We start from the raw sequence: 23,470 nt of genomic DNA on the forward strand, positions 1-23,470 counted from the left end.
AAATAAGAATTGAACTTCCTGGTTAAGTTGATTTGATTAATTAAAGCCCTATATTGTTCTGCATCTGTTGTTTTTTATTTAATCACTTTCAACATTTAAGAAAACTATACAACAAAATTTGATATTAATAAATCGTGAATAAATTTATTATATAAAAAAGTATATATTATTTTTAAATTAAACTTTAAAATAACAAATTTATGAATCATTCTATTCAAATATTAATCATCTTATCTTATTTAATTTTATTCAATATAAAGTTTTCAATTCAGCTTATACAATCAAACTATAATTCAAGAGACAAAACTGTAAGAGCAAAAGGAAAGATACTCGTAAAAGATTGCAAATGTTTTGGTGTCATCATAAGTATTGACAACATGTTAAGCAAAAATAATGAACATGAACTCGATCGACTACAAAATTCTGTATGACCCACGGATTTAAACGACAAGAATAATATATAAATGCAAAGTAAACAGTAGTTTACAAACGCAATCACAAACTGACACATATTTACAAGAAATCACTAATGTCCAAACTCTCTGGAATTTCTAACTTGAATACATCGCTGCAATACGTGTCCCTCTCTTCCTCGGTGCTGCTATTCACATAAGTGGATGATGAATTCAATGGAGTTGGGGTAGACAAAGGCGTAGACAGAACGGATTCGTAGCCTATGTTTTGGTTTGCACTGTTTAACAAATGTACCAATTCCGGGTCCTGTAGCAAATCAACTTGGTTTTGTTGAGGGTTAAGGTAACTATGCTCACCGAGATAGGAAGGAAGTGAATTGTCTGGGGACATTGAAATCCCATTATTCACGTTGTTGCTTTTAGTTGGAGTCTGAAACTGATTAGGGAAAACCTGGCTTTGCACTTGACAATTCCCTACACTGTTATTGAATTGTTGTTGAACTTGTGAAACTAAGTTTGATGGGTTCTGATTGTGATCATTCTTCAATGATAACAAAGTGGCAGTGGCAGCGAGCTTCAGAAACTCTGGGTTCATCAACGCCTGGGCACTCAGCAAACCTTGCAGATTCAGAAACGATGGATTAACGTTGCCGATTGCTGACCTAAGAATCGAGGACATGTCAAGAAGATCAAGGCGTGGAGCGTGTGTAACAGGGTCGATTCCCATTCGCAGCAACCTCTTCCTGATGTGAGTGTTCCAATAGTTCTTTATTTCATTGTCGGTTCTCCCTGGCAACCTAGCTGCTATTGCCGACCACCTAAATATGAACACAGAGTAAACGACATATAAGCGTAACATTCTTGAAAAAGAGTTTGAACCTTTTGCGATAAAAACATGGCAAAATCAAACACGTACTTGTTTCCCAAGACACTGTGAAGCTGAATGATGGTCTCTTCTTCTTCAAACGAGAACCTTCCTCTCTTGATATCGGGTCTAAGGTAATTAGTCCATCGAAGACGGCAACTCTTGCCACATCGTTGTAAACCTGTGAATGAGATTAAGCAAGAAATAGTTAATATTCGATAATTAATGAACAAAAAGTATGAATAAGCTGGGAAACGGAGCACAGAGAAAAAGAAAAAGTGTATATAGGTACCAGCATTCTTGGGAAGGGTTCGCCAATTTCCAGGTCCATGAGTTTGAATGTAGTTGGTGAGCATGAGATCCTCTTCAGGTGTCCAAGGACCCTTTTTGAGACCATTTTTGTTGCAACAAGGTGCTCTTCCCATAGCAAACAGATGAATAGTAAAAATTGGGTGAATGATTTGTAAAAGTGCAGCCGCAAAGTGCACCGAAACAGGAACGATAGAAGAGATAGAGAGAGAGAGAGAGAGAGAGAGAGAGAGAGAGAGAGAGAGAGAGAGAGAGAGAAAGGGTTGCAGTGAAAGTGAAGGAAAGTAAACGTTTGTTGGGTCTAATGCAAAGCGAGGACGACCCTTGCCTTTATAGCGAAAGAAAGTGGAGCTGTTTGTTTCAAGTCAAACGGATTTGGTGCCGGCCTTCTTCATGTATTTATCAACACATGTATACGCATGGTGTTTTGTATACGTATAATTGTACTCAGTAATTAATACATATGCAATACATGCATACAACATTGCATGAAAATTACATTCATATACTTGAGGTTTATGTATGATAAAAAAGAGTCAGATTATGTGAAATTTTACTACATTTCACACGAATACTTACTTTTAAAAAATATGTCATGTAACACACATTTCTCAGACAAAATTTTGAGAAAAATATTATTTTCATAAACATCTTTTGGAAGGATATATAGTATGTTCAATTTATTATATTTTTTTTTTCACTTATCATTCCCTACATGATAAAATTGAATTTTTGGCTCTTGTGATAATTTCTTTTAATCTGATTTTGCTGTAATTGTTACTATTATTACGTAAATTTATTCCATCTTTCAGTTGGAAGTAGGTAAACTAAAGAAAATGTATTTGAGGTGATTAAAATGAATATATAAGGTATATTTACAGAGACTACGTTAAAAGGTCAAAATATGAGCCTTAAAAATTAAATAAAAAACCGTTTAATATTTTCCTTTTATTTAGTTTGAAAACATTGAGTTAAGAGTTATAATTTTCTCTCGTTTTATAATTAGGACTAGCAAATAAAAGAGAATTTCTTAGTCCTAGACCCTAAACATAAAAACCTTCTAATAACAATTTTTTTGTCCTATGTGAAACGTAAACCATAACATAACTTAAACAAAGATTGAATCATTCAAGTTGTAAAATTTAGTTTAAAGTTATGGAACACAGTGTATTTCAATTTTTATTTATTATTTTCATTCTTTTATGGTTATTTCTTTTAATCTTGTGAAAATGTTTTTATTAGATAGTTAATTTCAACCATTTCAATAAGTATTTAAATATTCAATTCGTATTTATTATATCTAAAATAAAATCTTCTTATAATTACAAAATTTAACATTTTCTAAGGAAATGAAGTAAAAAAAAGGCGAGAATTTTGCAACTATCTATAAAATAAGAAACAAAAAACTCTTCATACATCGATTTCATTTTTTTGTGTTCTGAATTTATTTAATTTGACACACACACACACACACACACATATATATATATATATATATATATATATATATATATATATATATATATATATATTAAAATATCTATTATTTTCTACTGTAGAGAAATGTCTCGGTCTCGTATTATCATTGAAGGTAAAGTTTTCAATGATTTGTAGCTTTCAAACGGAAGTTTCACATGGAGAATGAGGAGCATTTGCAAAGAACACACGCACCAATGTCAGAGTTGCCATGGTGAAACTTGAAAGAAGACGACGGAACCAGCTGGAATTGCTGGTACGATCACGTTCACAGTTAGTTGTGTTTTTCACGTAATCAAACAAAATCTATAGACACTGTAATTTTTCTCAGCTCTGATTTCTACTTTTATAAATAAAAAATACTGATACATCTTTATCAATAATAGAAATGGATAAAGGTTTCATGTTATACTAGCGATAAGGGTTTTCGCATTAATTATTTTAGAAATTTTATTTCAGTTATTTAAACAAAACATATTTAGAAGAAGTAAAACATATTTTTTAAGCTGGTTATTTTTTTAATTATATTCCTAACTATTGTGTTTATCACCAACAAAAAGAGTTATTATCATCCTTCCCCACCTACATGGAATAAAAGGCATTAGAAAAAAATACTTACATAAGAAAAAAGATTATAGAAAAAACGCTAAGACAAGAAAATGAATATCTCACCGCTTTTAAAATGAAAAGGAAATAAAAGTTCACAATAATAACGCAATGACACATGTTGACGACAAGGAAGAGGAGGAGAATGACCGTGAAAGTGACGACATAATTTGTGTTTGGCGACAAGTAAGAGAGGAAAGCGACTCTTACAAGCATTGTAAATGGAAAAACTTTGACGGAGGTGTGAAATTTTGACTCTAACATATTAATAGACATAGATTATTTAAAAATTGAAACATATAATTATACAAATATTTTCAAAATGTGAGACAGTTTTGAAATTTTTGTACAACTATATATTTTGATTATTTAAATAACCAAAATCTATACTGATATATGTTTCGATTATTTAAAGAATCGAAGCATATGTCATCATAGACTTCCGACTATTTTAAAATTAAAATATGTAATTATACAAAAATTTTCAAAAATATTATCATATTTTAAAAAACTTCATTTTTTTAAAAGTGAAACATATTTAACGATTTTAAAAGTGTGTTTTCTATTACTATTTTACTTTAAAAGTTATATTTCTTTTAAATTGCTAGACTCCTTTAAAATATTTAATTTTTAAATTTCTAAGTTTATATTTTACTTTTTATAATTACGAGAAAAATCTATATTTTCATCTTTTTTTATATTTTGTTTCTTGTAAGTCCTCAGATAAAAACATGTCTAAACATGTCTTTATTTCGAATATAGGAATCTCAAAATTTTCAATGAAGAATGAATAGAAATAGAATGTCCGTATTTTCCAGTGTAAACCCATATATACTACCTACCTACATGGGACACTCACACTCATACACGAATCGTAACACGTAACGTTAGGTTAAAAGAAAACTATTAGTTTACACGCCACTTCTTCTGTGTGTGTGAGATTTTGACCTAGGTTAAAAAATGTTAATAGTTTGTGTTGAATAACTAAGGCATGGCATGGCTAAGTGATATGTATGAGGGTAAGAAAATGAAGATTGAAATGAGTTTGACATTAATTAGCTTTAGGTGTATTACGGGGAATGATCGGACGGTAAGGTTGTTCAGTTTCCTTATCAACATTTTTAGAAATTTTGTTCTGCCTTTTCGTCATATTATACTTTCCTTTACTTTGTCTTCTTCTTTCTATATGGGGCTCTGACTCTGAGTTTTGGATAACAATACTTTGAATAAGTTTGCGTTTAAAGTAAGTAATAAATGTGTTTTTTCTCATTCAATTTCTAAAACTATCAAATCATTTCTAGGGGCCCCTCTTCGTTACTTTTGACTCAAATGATTAAAGATTAATCTTATAACTGTGTTTTAAAGATATTAATATAATCTAACTAAAACCATGGAACATTCCACATACCTTCCTTTTTTTTTTTTTTTTTTTAATTTTATGTATTGTTTCCTCCTACTACTACTGTTAATTAGAATATTATGAAATCTATCAGAGTTTGACTAACAAAATAAGGATTCCAATTTTTCATTTCTGATATTTGCTGTCATGTGGTGCTAAATACATTATAAATATTAATTTATTACAAAATCAAAAAATATACATTATTTATGGTCCCTTATTTTCAGTGAAAATGAACAGATTAACTAAGGAAGGAACCAAAATTGTACCTCGTTATAAGGGTTTTGTTGTTTGGTTTCACAGGAAGAAGAGGCAAAATAAGCACATGAGTGGAACACTAACAATTGTACAATGTCAAAGAAAATAAAAAAAACAGGGTGAAAAATAAAATAAAAAGGAAATTGTAGTAAAGAAGTAGTGTTCTTTACTTTATGGAAGAAATAAGAGAATAAGTGAGTGAAAAATAAAAATTTATGAGTTTAATTTGAAAAAAATAAAAGTTTATATTTGTTATAAAATAATCAATAAGCTTTTCAATTATATATTCTTTTAATTTTAATTTTTAAAATAAAAATGTTCTTTAAGATGTGAAATTTATTTGATTTTGTAAGGTGGATAATGCATGTTATAATTATGGTACATTCATATATAATCAATTATATTCCATTCCTTATAAGTAATATGAAAATATTTATTACCCACGTAAACTATAAGTCAAATACAATCAATTATGTGAGTTGATTTAATAAAACCTTGGTACATTTTTGTCAACATAATTAATTATGGATAATAAATTATGTAGATTATTCAAAAAAATATTATTTTTGTTGGACTGTATAACTAATTGTTCATGCTTCATAATAAATTATGTAGCTTTCTATCTATAACAAATCCTTGGTTGTAAGACCTTATTCATAAGTGGGAAGAAAAGAATGATATCATGGTATATTCACGCCCATAAATATTTATTAGATATTTTTAACGAAATTCTATTTGAACTGTTTTATATTCAAGTGATCAAAATATAACAATTATTAAAGAGAAAAAACTTTATTAATTAAATAATTGTTAAAATTTTAATTTTATATATTTTTATTTTTTATTTAAATTTGTGAAATTGAATATTTTAAAAGGGTTAATTTTATTTAAAATTATATTTTGCGAGACAGATTATTTGAATTAGTTTTAAAAAAATTATTTACGTTTACATTAATATAGTATGATGTGATTTATTCAGATTATATTTCAAGATTAAAATTTTGTTTGAGTTTTATGTTAAAAAGTAATTTGTAAATACTATGTTTTAAAATTTATAAAATAAACTATTCATAAATATCTATAAATATTGGCATGTAATTTTTTAAGAAATTATCCAGTAAGTAACAATGGATAATGGGCACATAATAGTTAACAAACAGTTTTTTTTTTTTAGAGCAGACAAATAGTAGATAACTTCTATCCGTATATCCTAATTCGTTGTTATCGTTATTTACACGTTAAGAAGTAAAGAATAGTTAATGTCACAAGTTAAGAGGAAGAAATTTGAACACACTACCATCAGATGATTCTCCCAAACAAGTCTTAGAAAAACTTTGGAGAAGCGTTTTAAAGAAGGCTCCAATATTTTGACATCCATAATATTCCATTTATCATCAAACAAACCATTTAAATTTCATAATATTTTTTTACTATTTTATTTATTAAATCACTTGATTATAACATTTAATTATTAAAATAAGTTTTCATGTAATTATTTAGAAAATGTTGGTTATCAAGGTATAATTTTCTTTTAAAGAAGTAAGTTAGTTATTAAGGTATCATTTCCATACTAATATTAATATTCACCTCAACACATTGAAAATATAACATTATTTTCTCACAATTCCCTCAAAATCACCTCAAACAACTTCCTCAAAATCATTTGATAGAATTTGACAAGCTCGACACAGTTCGGTAGCACAATCCAACAAGTTCAATAACACAGTATGGTAAGCTTGGTAGCACAGCCTGAGAAGCTCGATAATACAGTTTGATTACATAGTATTAGAAGTTCCACATCGACTAAAAATAAGGTCAATTTATAATATATAAGTGAATACAAATCTTACTTCACAAGTTATTTTTGTGAAGTTGAGTTAGATTTAAACTTCACATCTTAATATGAGTATTCTAAAGATATTTATTATTTATTGAACATATTATTCCACTTTGGTTTTTTTTTTGTTTATTTTATGTTTTTTCTTTCATTTTCTTATATAAACGTTGTCTTTGGTAGAAATGGAAGACAATTGCATTCGACTTTCTTCTTTTTTTTAATTAAGATACTATTCTATTTTATTGTTTTGTGTTTGGTTATTTTTTTAATCTTTTTCTTGTTCACTTGTCTTTTATCTTTATTAATATGATTTTCTGGTTTAATAAACATTTAAAACTTTACATCTACAATCTTGTTAAAAACTACATTTATATTATCTAATCTTTATTTTTATTAATGTAAAACCATGGTAAAACCAAACCAAGCATTAAAAAGAAAGAAAAGAAGACAAAAGCGGATTATTATGAAAAAAAATTTCTACAAAATTGAATAAAATAAAATAAAATGTTATTTTTCTTTTCTTTATTTTTGGACAAATAACTTAAACATTTATGCCACATTTTACAATCTTTTCTTTTCTCTCTTTTTTTTGTTTTTGTTTTTCTAAAATAAGCATAGTTACATACTACCTATTGTATACACCTAATAGTTATGTTTTTTCATTGATGTTTGACATTTTTGTTATCACTGCCGCCAAGGTTCAAACTTCAACACCTTCCATGAACTAAGCCACTCATTGAAGGGATTTGTTACAGGTTCATCAATCATTAAAATGTGGGAGCTTAATGTGAGATTCATAATTTTTAGGGCACACATTAATTGATTATTTTTGTATTTTGGTTGTGATTAAGCCTAACAAAATTAGTGTTTATTGTTTAAAATGATTTTCTACAAATTAAGATTTCGTTCGGTTTGAATAATGGATAGATGAAAAAGGGCCAATATATGAAGAATTGAGGACTGATGGAGAATTAAAAAAATGAATATTAATATAAAAATACAATAAGAAATAAAATTATCAATACCAAATAAATTATTTATATTTTTATTAATTTTTTAATTAAAAAATCTCATTTTTTTAGTCTCTTTTTTTGTTCCTTCGGCTGTCTAGCTAGTGGTTCTTTTTATGAAAAGAATATAAAAAAAACTCTTGTACCAAACCGATTGTCTATGATGATGTGTCAACCAAAACTATACCTTTTAAGAAGTCAACCCCAAATTCTTGGACACATGTCTTCTTATCTGTGGCCAGTTTTGTGTGGCAGTGAGCTCTCTAACGATTGTACATGACAGTTGTCGAATTTTGTTCTAAGAATTAAGTCAACGACTGCATAGGTTCTTGACATTTGTGATTTGCAGCATGTTGCTTCATCTGTTACAGTATCCGTGTCCATTCATTCAAAACCCATTGAAAATCAGGTGCCATAATTCATCAACCTTCCATCTAACAACGTGGGATTTTAAGTCAAAACCAATTTTAGTTCATTATTTTCCTCTTGCTCTTTTTACTTTCTCTACCAACATAATATTATTATATATCCCTCAGAAATCACACACCATTGTGGTTCCTGTTTTGTTATGTTACAGCCTGCGGAAGGAGAAAACCTTGCTACTCATGATGTCACCTTAATGTTGCTTGCTCCTTGTGAAGTCCTTCACTGTACACATGGTGGCCCATTATTTGTCATAGTCGGAGAAAATGATTCTAGAAGATAATATATATAATTGAAACTTTTCTTTGCAAGTTTTGGAGGAATACTGATATGATGAGTGTGAATCTAATAAATTTTGTTTTTACTATCTTTGAAAAACTAATTAATGTAATCTAGTAGTTTTAATTAGAGATAGAATATACGTATTAACTATATTAACAGAACCAGACCACGGTACTAATACTTGCAGATACGCTGATATAAAATTACAAAAATATAGATGTTTTATACATATATAATATTACAACTTTTTCTGTTATATTTGTTTACGTAGATCAATTGATGTCTTGTTGAGTATGGTAAATTGTTAATGAGTGTAGTTACTGATTCTGTTTTGCTTTTAATTTTTTTGTTAGTATATGCGAATGTTAAATGATATTCGCATGTGTGCGTCGGCTTAACAATTAGTTATCTATTAATTGTATCCCATTATCTTCCCTAAATTAGTGACGTTGAATATATATATAGAAATTGAAAAACTTAAATACAAATTTATTTACTATTTTTCTTCTAATTTCTCACATGTTTTGATTGATCATTTTGATTTTTCTGTTCTCGTAGCTACAACGAAAGTATCGCAATAAAAATTATATCAAAATAAAATGTAAGATTAATTTCTTCCTGATAATATAGTTATTTATATTTGAAAATTGTAGTTTCATAATTATTAATGAAATTCAAGATTTTGAAGAAACAAAAATAATTATTTATATGTATGATTTCTTTTGTAATTATAATTAAATTATGTATTATTTTTGTTGTATTAGTAATAATGATTTAATATATAAATTTTGAATATTATTTTGACTTTTTTAATAATATTGGTAAGATTATTGTAATATTAGACTTTTTTATTTCCTTTATCAATGAGCTTTCATTTTTTTTTCAGGTTACATATTTCTCTTTTCAGCATAAAAAACAAGTCAAGTAGAAGTAAAATAAACCAAAAAGATAAAATTATACAATTACTAAAAAAACTATGGCTTAAACAACAAGATAATGTGTAGAACATAAATAAATGAAAAATCATAGGTAAATTGTGATGCATCCGTTAATATAATAAAAAAACAATTACAATATTGGAAATAATCGAAGCATATCGCCCTAGTTAAACTCCATGACAGTTCATGCTATAGAGTATTGATAGCACTCTATCTTTAAAAAAGTTCAGTTTGCCTATAAAAAGGAGCTCCATATGTGTCAATTATGTTTGTTTTATACTTCATTTTTTTAGCATAATATTGGTATGAGAAGTTGTTGTCTCCTTGTTTGATGTCGAGAAGACATAAATATTTTATTTTGCAGCACTTGCATTGCACAAAAAAACAATATGGCAATTAGACTTGCATTCTCTAAACAATAAATTGAATATTAAAATTCATCCTTCAAACGTAGATCTAAACTACGTAATCCGAATCTTACTGTTGTTGGAGAGCTAGATAACAATCATGCGTCACCGTATCCTTGTATACATTTTTAATATATACACCTTTGATTATATTTATTTTAATTAACATATACTAATCTTTTTCAAAATTCTGAAGAAAGTATTTTACTTTCATATCATAGACATAGCCAGATATAGATGATCACACAGCACCTACTTTTGGTAATTACTTGCAGAAATGAAAAGCTGGCGACATTGCCACCTTACCTTAAACAGTAATCTAAAATATGTTTATTAATGTGAATGGTATGTTAGTTGTGTGGTTTTCAAAACTCCAACAAACTTTGAATCCTGCATGGTGTTTTCGTTAATATTTTTTGGTATGTGTTGGTGGGGTTGATGGTGCATGGGAGGGCTACACGTAGAAGAGGATAACGCTGATTAGAACTTGATGATTACATTGCTTTTGGGTGGAAGCTGCAACATTACATGGCGACACGCTTATGTTCATCAATTGGGAATCCTTACGGAACTCTATTACTAAATCATTCAAGTGTTGGCGCTTCGCATAATCAACACGTATTATCATTAACAATCATTAATTTTAAGTTAGAAACATAATATTATTGTTTTCATATATAACAGTGCATGCTTCACCGATCAAAGTTACTTTGAGCAGCACGTGCCTAATTTTCCGTACGTAAAATTTTGACTTGATTTTCGAATAAGATTCCGTGATACATGTGGCTGTGGTCTTGTATAGTTTAACTAGTACCTAACCTGTGTTCATACACAATTATACATACTTATTATATTATTATTAAAAATGAGATTTAATTCAAAATATTTATTAAATTAGTTTAGCTAAAATATAAGAATAAATAATAATAATAATAATAATAATATATAGATATTTAGATCTCTGAATTAGATTAAGTCTATATAAGTCGGATTAAAAAATCCACTAAGGTAAAAAATTCACATAAAAAGAGTTTATAGACTAAAATGTCAACAAAAGTACCATGTGTTAGGATCTACCCATGAATTGGTTTGTGAGTTAGTCATGACTCAATATAAACAAAGTAGGTTGTTTAAGTTGGACTTAAATCAAACCATTTTCAAAGTGAAATCAAAGTTTATAGTATATCATATTTAGTTGAAGCGAGTCCACATTCAAAAATGTCGAATCAGAATGTTGTCAAATCGAGTAGGGTTGGGTCCAAAAAAGGTTGATCCGAGTCAGACTCATGCAAGGTCAAGTCAAGTTGGATCAATCTTGGGCCAAGACGAATTAGATGCACCTCAAACCAAGTTGAGTAGTTGGAACTTGAGCCCAATCAAGTCGAGTTACGTCAAGTTAGACCCATGTCATACCCAAACCTAGTTGGATCAATGTTGTGTCCACATTAGGCCAAGTAGAGTCAAACTCACGTTTGATCGAATCAAGATAGACCCACATCGGGTTGAGTCAAGTCAAGTCAACCTTTGGTTGAGTTGAGTTAGGTCCACCTTTAGCTGAGTCAATTTGGTGCCACCTTGGGACTAAATTGAGTTTGACTCACCCATGTCACGATTGAGTCAGGCACACTTCAAGCGGAGTCGAGTCATACCCATATTAGATTAGATATGGTAAGTTAGGTCTGTTTCAAAGCAAGTTGATACAAGTCAGACTCACATTCAACTGAGTTGTCTTAGGTTCACTTTAGGTTGTTTAGAGTCAAGTCCATGTTAGATTAAGTCAAGTTGGACCCCCTTTAGGTTAAATTAAGTTAAACCTACCTTGAGCCAAGTTAAGTCAGACCCGCTCAAATCTAGTCAAGTAGGCCTTCAAGTTGACTCGGTTTGGGCCCAACTCGAGCTGAGTTATTTTAAACCCACCTAAGGCGAAGTGAGGTTGAATCCTCCTCAAGCAGAGTCAAGTTTGGTGCACCACGGACCGAGTCGATTCATATCAACTTGGGCTGAGTTGAGTTAGACTCACCTCTAGTCAAGTCCATCGCAAGCTAAGTCAAGTGAAGTTCACCTCATGCTATGACATGTTGAACACACCTTTGATTGAGTCAAGTCAGGTTTCCTCGGCCCGATCAAGTTAAGCCCACTTCGAACCTAGTCGAGTTAGTCCTACGTCATAAAAAATAAAGTTGTATTCATGTTAGGTCAAGCATAGTCTAGCCAGGTTAAATCAAGTTGAGTCTAGTTATTGTCGGATCGAATTTAGTTGGGACAACATTAGACTGAGTTGATTCGGGCTACCTCATGCCGAGTTGAGTTGAACCTATCATTTTGTTGAGTTGAGTCAAATCCTCATTTTGTCGATTTGAGTTTTATCTACATCAGGTCGAGTTGAGCTAGGTTAACCTTGGTGTAACTCAAGTTTAACCTACATTGAGTCAATATTGAGCAAAGTTCAGATCATGTCATGATAATTTAAGTTTAGATAGAATGAACAAAGTTCAAATACCGAGTCCAAGTTAAGTTAGGTCATCCTAGTCAAACAAGTTGAGTTGAGCTTTAACTTTCTTATTAAGTTGGAAATAGTAAAAATTAATTAATAATTAATTTATAATTAGTGTAAAATATTTGAAGATATATTTTCAATTAAAAAAATTATGAATTAATTAAAAGGTGCGTTTATATTTAAGAGTGAATCAACATTAATCCATGAATTATGTGTCAAATTAATACCTTTATAAACGTGGTTATGGGAAACTGACCAAAATTCATATTGATTATTTCAAATGAATAAAAAAATATATAAACATGATATAAAGTTTTAAAAAAATTATTAATTAGTTAATTAGAGGTCATTTAATCTAAAGTTAAATGAAAATATAATTAAAATTGTCTAGTTGAATTTGAGTGTGTGTTTATTTTAATGAAATAGGTCTATGGAAGTTCTTAAGACAATTTGTCTTTTGAATGCATTTTTAAGTCAATTTATGTAGCCATTGAAAGACGCTTACTAAATTAAATATGATAAACAATGTGAGACTTCGAACTATATAGTACCATTACTTTCTAAAGTCAAAGGATAAAAGTTGACTCATATTTGCATATTTAATTATTTAATTTTGATGTGATTTTAGTTTGCTGGTTTATATATGTTATAAACAAATTTATCATAAATAAGAAAATTCAATTTATGATTTATATGTCCAATGAATAATTAACAAATATCAAAATTATATTAGTTGGATGTATAAACTGTATATCTCATTGGTTCTTAATTTTAGTCTTATGACATAGTCAACTCACAGAAAAATTTATAATAGGAATGATGTATTTATTTTCTTCATAATTTTGATCATATAAAGACTAAAATACATCCTAATATTTAATGAAGAGACTGTAGATATAATAAAAATTTAAGATTGATAACAACACTATGAATAACATTTAATACTACATAATTTGTTTTATAGTTTAATTTATAGTTTGAATTACTACAGTATAACTTTAGTTCTTTTCTCAAGGACTCTTTAAATTAATTAAGTTTTTCTATATACAAAATAAGAAACTTTTGGTTCTTTATTAGTTGTCTTCCATCAAATCTGTTTTTTTATATATATAAGCTTACGATGATTTTAAGATAAAAAAATTGTTTTGATAGATTATAAGTAAAAAAAAGGAAACACTTTGATAAGATTTGATGACTTTATACATTGAGTAAATAAAAAAAAATTAAACCAATTCAAGCAACTTAATTTTTGAAGCTTTTTTAGGAAAAAAAATGAAATTTGAGAGTTTAGCTAAAAGAAAGTCGAAGGGAAGATATAATTTGTTGTTTAACATTAAAATAGACACTTAATCAATTAAAAGAATGGAGAATAAAATGACACGTAATTCAAATTGAAGAAATTAAAATACAATTACGTATTGTTTTAGTTTAACCTTTTTCGGAAATAAACAGTAGACATAAATTTTACTAAAAAATCTGTATATATTCCTGCTCAATTAACTATTTTCCTAAATTACAGGTTACAGTACTGCTAAAAAGCAAACAAAAATATTTTGTGCCAATAATAGAAAGAGTTAACCCGTAGGCCATTATAGTGTACGTTTCCGTCTCCTGTGGGCAGATTCTTCCTGCACCTCCATAAATTTTCTCTGCACCCCACAGAAAGAGAATTATGTTTTCGCCCTTTCCAATTATGCAATATGAAAGTAAAATATTATTGTGCAATCTGGAGATAGAAAATGAAATTTGAATAGTAAAACCTAGTTATGTAAAAATGGGTTAGAATCCACGTCTCAATTCGGCTCACCACAGGTTCGAACTGAATTAGGTTTAAAAAAAATATTTTTTTATAGGTAGTTGCTTCCTCCATCACCACCGAAGACTTTCTGCACCATCCCATACCAATTTTGCCCTTCTCTAAAACGGATGTCAACATCCGTTTCACCTTCAACAGATGTTGACATCCGTCCATTTACATATTTTATATTTAATTTATTATTTTTATTTAAAAAAAAAAAATCTTCAACGGATGTGGCGACATCCGTTAACGGATTGCCACATCCGTTCTAATAAAAGTTTAAAACTATTTTAATTATTATTTAAATAATAATATATAAATTAAATTAATAATAATTAATTTATTAAATAAAATAAAATTAATTCATAAATAATTAAATAATAATTTTAAATTAATTAAATAATATTTATATATTAATTTAAAATATAATAAATTAAAAACTAAAAATTTAAGGTTTAATACCCAATTTTGTCCCCAGTTTGGTTCGGAAATCTCAATTTAGTCCCTCATTTTAAAAGTGTTTGAAATGAGTCTTCTCTTTTAAAATTTCGAGTCAAATTAGTCCCTTCCGTTAAATATAATCAAACGACGTTAATAGGGTGATGATCTGGCATCAGTTACTGGTTACGTGTCATAATTTGCTTGTGTGCGTCCTGACGTGTTCTGAAGATAGGGTTTTATTAAAAATTTAGATTTTTTTTAATTGGTTTGATTATGTGCTTCAGCTTCCCATCCCATCCTTCTTTTGAGCTGGACGATTTCGCTGCAGGGAAGGCAGAGATGACGGTAAGGGTTACCGAGAGTTTGAGTAAGTCGAAGCGGTTGTGGTTTGGGGTTTTGTGGTTGTCGTCTTTGTTGGATTTTGTGGTGGGAATTCAGGAGAAGACGAAAGGGTAATAAGGGGATTTTGGAGGGCTTCTGAATTTGGGGTTTAGGAGAAATGAGGATGAAGAATAACGAAGAAGTGCAAGCCGTGACGCATAAGTGCCCCAATGCCGCCACCACCTCGCGCCTCATCACCTTCGTCTCGTGAGTTCGTCTTCTCGTAGGAAGATCCAGAAATAAACCACAAAATCGCAGAAAGGATTTTATTCAGAAATGATTTTTTAATTGGGGAAGAAAGGATTTTATTCAGAAATTAGCTGCGGGCAACAATCCGGTCGAAGAGCTCACCCCCTCGCAGAGCTCCATAACGAGGTGAACGACATTGTCGTCCTCACAGGCTTCGCGGAGTGGCACGATTCTGGGACTCTCGGGAAGGTGGCGCATGATGGCAACCTCGCGGCGGACATCCTCGACGTCGACAGCTGTCCTGAGCTTCCTGAGCAACCTCGCTTGGAGATGCTTTTGCGAGCGAGCAGCTCGCGCGTGTCACGGTCGATGCAGAGGTAAGTCACGCCGAGCTCGCGGTCCACGAGGTAGAAGTCCTCGATGTTCTCCTTGGGCACGCCAGCCGTTGGAGAAGCAGTCTACGTTGGAGAAGCTCGATTTGACATCCTCGCGGGCCACGGCGGCCGGGATCTGCAGCAGTTTCCCATGGTAGGAGGAGCGAAGATCGCGGCGAAGGGGAGGGTTTCAGAGGAGATGGTGGACGAGGCGTCCTTTGGAGGCCGCCACCAATGGACTCTCCTATTCTCCCTTATCTCTTCTGTTCTGGGTTTTGGAATGAGTTCATGTGATGGGAAATCTGATTGAAGTTAGGAACCGAATAATTTCTTCTGTTTTTTCAAGTCTGTGTTTGGGATTTTGCTAGTTGGAAAACGAATTGGTAGTTGGGGTGGGATGATGGTTTTCTGTGATGCGCGGGGGAAATGATTTCTTGTCTTTTACAGATAAAAGAAACGGTAGCTGTTTCAGCGAGGATGGATGACGGTTGACGGTCAGGCGAGGGGAACGGCGTGCGTGTTGGGGAAATTGAGTTTGGAGGGTATAGTTCTATTGAGTGAATGGAGGAATGGAAGTTGTGTTGGTTTGTAGGTGAGTGTTGGGATGGTACTGGAAATGAGTTATCCCCAATTTTTAATAAAAACAATTGCGTCTTGACACCTCACCAAAGACAACTGCCACATCATCAGTCCACTAACTCCGTTTCCTTCTATTTAACGGAAGGGACTCATTAGACTCAAATAATTACAAGTAAGGATCCATTGCACTCACATTTCTATAAAGGGACTAACTTGAGATTTTCGAACTAAAGTGGGGACAAAATTGGGTATTAAACCAAAATTTAAAAAGAAAAAACTTCATGTTACCACATCTGTTTTAATAAATTTTTAAAAACTATTTTATTATTTAAATAATAATACATAAATTAAATTAATATTAATTATTTTATTAAATAAAATAAAATTAATTTATAATTAATTAAATAATAATTTTATAAAAATTAAATAATATTTATATATTAATTTAAAATATAATAAAATTAAAAATTAAAAACTTTTTAAAAAAAAACTTTACGGATGTGAACGTCCGTATCCATTTTAATAAATTTTTAAAAAGTATTTTTGTGACATCCGGGAACTGACGAGGGCGGGGAGTGACGTCGGTGCAAGAGGCATGGTGTAGGGGGCACAGACAAGGAGCGGCTCCTGACAGCTTCGAGTGGAAGGGGTACATGGACGAATCGAACATACACCGGAATGAGAGGGATCTGGAGACTGTGTAGGTATGAGACTATACAGTTGAAGGATAGCTTAAAGGAATTGATTTGACTACTCATATCACCAAAATGCATTTGCTTTTCGGTAGCCTGACTCATAAGAACTCCATGGTTAAGCCGGGACGTTTAAAAAAAGGATAGTTTTGGAATTTAAAAAAAGTGTGGTGGTGTAGGGACTAACCCTCTTTTTTATATGGGTCAATTTTTAACTCGACTCACTTGGTGAGATGGGTTGGCTCATCAACCCACCTAATTTAATTTAATTATTTATTATTTTGTGTTTCAATATTATTAATTAACATTTTTTTTGTTGTATTGTAAATGAGAATAAAAAAAAGATGTTTCAAGAAAATAAAATATTATAAATTTATTCATTTAAGACTCTAATCTTATAAATGGATGAGTGAGACAAAATTATCAATATTATAAACTTATTTATTCTCTTTTTGGGTTTGCTTTTAGATTATATTTAAATTGTATATTAATTTTTTATTTAGAATTGTTTTGAAGTTTAACATTATTTTAGAGTAAAATTATTTAAATTTGAATTAATTTTTTTATTTTAAAAAAAATTTATAACTAAGTGAGTTAGTAACTCAATTCGTTTAACTCATCAATCCACAATGAACCTAAATTTTTTTAACATTTTAACAAATAAGTTAGACGGGGTTAACTCACTAAATTAGCCACCGTTTTGTGCCCATTTTCACACCACTGCAAAACCAGATAACCATTTTTTTTTTCTTGAAAAACAACTTTTCTATTGTACAATCTGACGTGTTCCTTCTTCATATAACATATGTCAGTACAATAATGAGCAGAATTTTAGATCCTCAATGTATTGACTGTTTTTTTATTTATCTTTAATACAAATTATTTTCTTTATGAATTTTTTCTTTTATATGCAATTAAAACTTAGTATGTCAATTTAGCTAACAATTGACACAACTTCATTTTAAAAAATTGACACACAACTTTACTTTTTAATATATTAGGGATATAAAAATGCGTTCTAATATATAAATTAATTGAACACAGGTTTGAGTAAGATTAAGTTAAAAAAAAATTAATTATTTTAAATATAAATTATTAAACCTAACTTACTTAACTTTAAACACGTTTAGATTAAACTATAACTTACTAATAATAACTTTTTATTAATCTTTTACTATTTTTTTCATAATTTTTTTTTATAATTATTTAATATAATTATTTAATAGTTCTAATTATGAGTTAAGTTGGCAAAAAACTGTTTTATTTTAATAATTCTAATTATTATAATTATTTAATAGTTCTTATTACTTTTTATTATAATTATTTTTCCTAAAATATATTCTATATTATTTGAATAGTTTAACTATTTAATTTATTTGTTTTTAAATATGTTATCACTTTTATAATAATGTTAGTAAAATATGTGAATATTTTGATTATGTTATAAATTAATGATTATGAAAAATATATATCTCTAAATGAGTTAATCTACTAGTAAATCCGAACTAGAATACACAATTTTTGTTTATAAAGAAATAGTTAGGTTAAACTAAATATTTTTAGCTCAATATCCATAATGAACTAAAGTGTATGAGTCCAGTTACTTTTTTTGACATCATATATCAGTTATTAAAAAAATTGATATTTAATGATATAAAACTTATAATGTATATTAATTACTTATTTTTATAATATGAAAATATATATATATATTGATTCCGTATATAAATAGTGTTTTCAAAATATTTTCGGAAAGTAACGTATGATGATGTATAATAAGAGTATGAGTAACTGAGCTATGTTTGGATGCTGAGTTTATAAGATAAGTAAATAAAAATTCTTTCAGACGATAATATAGAAAAGTTAAAAATAGTTTTTAAAAGAAAGAGAACAATAAGACACAATTTTTATACTGGTTCACTTAATCTTAAGTTACATCTAGTTTTCTTTTAAAAACTCTTAAGGGATTTAAATAATCTTTTTAATATTACACGAATTTAACCTACTCTTGGTTGCAAGTATTAACCATTCTTGGTCCCCTAGACAACACGTCTAGTCCAAGTTTAGCCTCTCTAGAATCTATCCATAGACAATAAGTCTAGACCGGGTTTACCCACTCCTGATTGAGTATTATTCGTCACTCTTAGCTCCCTAGACAACACGTCTAGTCCGAGTTTAGCCTCTTCAGGATCTATCCCTAGACAACATGTCTAGTCTGAGTTTACCTACTCTTAGTTATAAGTATTTTAATTCTCTCCAAAATTTACAGCAAATCCACTATGGGAGTCTTACAAGATACATATTAGAAACTCTCAATGAAAGGATACTATTTCAGTACAATACAATCTGAAATTTTGTTTAGTTACAAACTTGAGTAACTCTCTACAAGAGGATGAAAGTATTAAAGCGTAGTCTAATAATTGATAAGGTTGTTCCTTTGAGCTCAAGAGCATAAAACGATGTATGCTTGAAGCGTAGTAGTGTGTAACCATATTTCTGATGCTTGCCCTTTGCTTCTTTTCTTTTTCCTTCTTTTGTTCACTAGTACAAAAATCGCGTACAACGTTGAATATTTTGGGCTTTTAACGGCGAATTCGCGAACAACGTCATATCAGGAAACGTTAAATTAATGTCAAATTTTGTCAATATACGAAGTTAACTTAACGTCGAATTTTGTCAATATACGATGTTAATCAATTTTTTATTTATTTTTTTAATTACTTGTGATCCTTTTTAACAACTCTACGAGATCTGAAAAGTAGAAAAACAACAAATTTCAAGTTTTTGGTATTTTATAAAGCATGAAATTTGATCAACAACAAACAACAATAACCAACAACAAACAAGTTCAATCAAACAACAACAAACACGTTCAACCAAACAACAACGACAAACAAGTTCAATCAAACAACAACCATAAACAAGTTAAAAAAAAACAACAAACAAGTTCAACAAATAAGTTCTTCAAAACGAAAACGAAAACTAACCTTCAAAAGGTGGATTTATCGAAATAAAGTGTCGTCACCCGTGAGAGAGAAAGCAGAATGCATCTATGAAGGACAAGAACACAAAAATAATCGATTAAAACAAATGAAAATCATACATACAGTAGTTAATTAACATGCATTTGTATCAAATGTAAGAAAGATTACCTTTGATGGTCGTCAAACTTCGTTCGAGAAAAGTTTGAGAAGAGAAGAGAGTCTCGCGCGCTAAGATAAAGTAAATGAATTTTCAATCTCCCGCTCAAATTTTTATTGAATTCACTAACCTTTTAACATCTAACGCTAGGACATTCGATGTTTTATATCCTTTTACGTCGAATTACAATTATAAACGATGTTTAATAATTGCATTTATTTACAAAAATGCCACCGGTCATTTTTAACTTTGGCTATTTAGTGGTTCGACGTTAAACGCGTAACGTTATACGTTGGTTTTGCACTAGTGGCTTCTACTTTTTTTCTTCATTCCAAAAACTTCAGACGTTGTAAGTATGGAAATGTAGTAGAAGGCTAGACATGATGATAGCTTTTTCTTTATATTTTCTTTTGCTCAAGCTTGCTTTCAACATTTCCTTTTGAGTTGAAGATCATTAGACGATATAAGACTTAAGATAGATTAAAACTGAAATGTTATGATCTTCTTTGTGTGTACTCTCTTTCTTTCTCATCTCTTATTTCTTTCCATTTCTTCTTCAACCTTTCATATCTTCATCATATTTCTTGATTTGAAGAGCATCATACTTTATATGCACTAAGGTGAAGTAGAGTAGAATATTCTTGAATATATTTCTTCATTTACTTTTCACTCTTTCTTTTTCACCTCTTCTCTCTTCTACATTTTTCAACAACTACTTTATCTTTGGTTGATCTTCTTTATATATTAATTCTTGAGATGATAGTTGGATACTGAGTTCACCATTAAGATAGGCTTAATAAACTTTTTTAGTAGCTTGGTCAAGCTCAGGTCTATGCTATAGATCACCAGATCTTTTCTTATAGCCTTAAGCAAAACATGACATTGTACGATGTGACAAGACAAATGGCTTCAAGGAAACATTCTCAGAATGTTCTTCTTTTATCACAACGTATTTTTCTTGGACGTCGTGATTATGATCATATCTTTATGCTTTATTGATCTGTACGGATATCAAAGAACAAAGTATAGAAGTATTGAAATATTTTTTTCGTACATACATTAAATGTTTTGAACGTTGATAAACGTTAAACAATGTAGCATCTTAAGGACATTTTATCATTTGTCATTTCATTAATAAATGCATAGTTTGATAAAAAAAAATGTATATTCATCAGATGCTATAAAAATAAGATGCATTTTCAAGGTTAAAGTGTTTAACGGTCACTGTATTTGAATGAGACATTTCTTTTATCCCTAGTGTTATATGAGAGTTGGACTTTTGTTTTCATAAGAAGCTAACTTATTTTTCTCATTTAATCTATTGAGAGATTTCAATGAGAAACACTTTCTTTGCATATGGAGTATAAACACTCTATTAAGAGTTTCATCTCGTTTTAGCACAGGTTTTTGAGTTAGCATTTTGCTTAACAAAATCTTTTATCCTGCACAATATGTTCTGTGTCTAGTTTTGATAGCGTTTAGAGTATGTATTTGTATCGGACGTTATTTTCATTGTTAGAATTACTCTCATATTTATTTTGTCCTAGTAATTCCAGATAGATAATTTTGTTAGTAAAACATTTGTCTTTTGGGTAAACCAATTGTTTAGACATTTTTTTTCTACATCAATATTTCGTTAAGTATTGTTTAATAAACATCAAAACATGAGTTCCGGGATAATCTGATTTGGTCTCAACGTAATCTATTATAAAGAATTGATATTTAATGATATAAAAATTATGCCTATTAATTATTTAGTTTTATAATATAGAAAACATGTTATTAATAATTTGTTTTAATTTATTGATATTATTATAATGTAATATGTAAGACCCATGAAAAATATTTAGATTAATAAATAGTAGTAATTTTTATGGATAAAAATAAAATTAATAAAATTATAGTAAGAAAATTAAAATTTCTGATATAAAATTATTGAAGAAGAGGTTCAAATTTTTGAGAATTTATTTAGAAGTTTTTTTTAATGAAAAAAAAAATAGTAAAAAATGAATAGTAAAAAGGGAATAGTAAAAAGTGAATAGTAAAAAGTGAATAGTAAAAGAATTTTTTTTTAAAAATGAATAGTGCCAAAGTGATAAGTAAGCCACGTTGGTGCAAAGAGGATAAGATAGAATTTGAATTAAAATAATATTTTTAATAAAATAAGTGTCGCAACCGGAACCGCGACGGAACGACGATCCGAAAATAATAAGAAACGTTTTTTGAAAAAGAGATTTGGAGTCGCCACCATAGTTTATTCTGAAAAACTACGGAAAAACCATAAAATGATAAGGCATGGTCTTCAGGAACCAGATTCTTGGTTCGGGAGTCGGTTACGCGTAGGGAAGGTATTAGCACCCTACAATGCCTGCCCTAAGGCAGTACCTTTAACTAAATGCACGAATATGGATGTGGTTTTCAAAGTGTTTAACTTTCCCTTAAAATAAAACTCTAAAGAAACAAACAATATTTTTTTAGTTTTTTGGGCCCGACAAGGATTGACCTTGCTCCTACGTATTCTCATTCAGAATGAGAAATCAGGGTTCCGTAGTTCGTTTAGAAAACTGCTTGAAATTTTGTTTAGGAAATTGTTTGAGAATTTGTTATGAATAAATTTGGATTTTTGAGGAAATGAATCTGACAAGGACTGGGCTTGCTCCTACGTATCTCCACTTTTGATGAAGAATCAAGGATCACGTAGTTTTGGGTGAAAGATTGCTTGTTCAAAATGGATGTTTTTAGTTTTTGAAGGTTTTTTTCATTTTTGGTATTTTTTTAAAATAAACGGAAAAGGTATTTAGCACAAGGACGATGCGTGCGATCACACGTGTGCTCAACCTTTAAAATATTTTTGGATTTTATTTAAGAAAGAAGAAAAGGTTTTTAGCACAAGGACGACGCGAGCGGTCACACGTGTGCTTAACCTTTAAAATGTATTTTTTTGTAATTTTATTTAAAAAAGAAGAAAAGGTTTTTTAGCACAAGGACGACAACGCGAGCGGTCACACGTGTGCTTAACCTTTAAACGTATTTTTTGCAATTTTACTTAAAAAAGAAGAAAAGGTTTTTCAGCACAAGGACAACGCGAGCGGTCACACGTGTGCTTAACCTTCAAAACGTATTTTTTTGTAATTTATTTAAGAAAGCAGAAAAGG

General features: G+C 29.7%; 1 protein-coding gene across 1 annotated transcript; it reads right to left on the minus strand.

Moving 5' to 3' along the window:
* Positions 1-405: 405 nt before the first annotated feature.
* On the minus strand, positions 406-1,835 carry LOC108333738 (transcription factor MYB41). Its single transcript, XM_017569214.2, has 3 exons — positions 1,571-1,835; positions 1,330-1,459; positions 406-1,231 (listed from the first exon to the last, which is right to left on the minus strand). The coding sequence occupies exons 1-3, from the start codon at positions 1,701-1,703 to the stop codon at positions 514-516; spliced, it is 981 nt and encodes a 326-aa protein (XP_017424703.2). The 5' UTR covers positions 1,704-1,835; the 3' UTR covers positions 406-513.
* Positions 1,836-23,470: the final 21,635 nt, after the last annotated feature.

This window comes from Vigna angularis, chromosome 11, assembly GCF_016808095.1.
Source record: "Vigna angularis cultivar LongXiaoDou No.4 chromosome 11, ASM1680809v1, whole genome shotgun sequence".
NCBI lineage: Eukaryota > Viridiplantae > Streptophyta > Magnoliopsida > Fabales > Fabaceae > Vigna > Vigna angularis.

Bases quoted from the DNA above. Each gene is read 5' to 3' on its own strand.
- LOC108333738 (XM_017569214.2), bottom strand. From the start codon at position 1,703: ATGGGAAGAGCACCTTGTTGCAACAAAAATGGTCTCAAAAAGGGTCCT. The intron at 1,460-1,570 runs GTACCTATATAC...TCTCATTCACAG, and splicing joins AACCCTTCCCAAGAATGCTG to GTTTACAACGATGTGGCAAG. The intron at 1,232-1,329 runs GTACGTGTTTGA...GTTCATATTTAG, and splicing joins CACAGTGTCTTGGGAAACAA to GTGGTCGGCAATAGCAGCTA.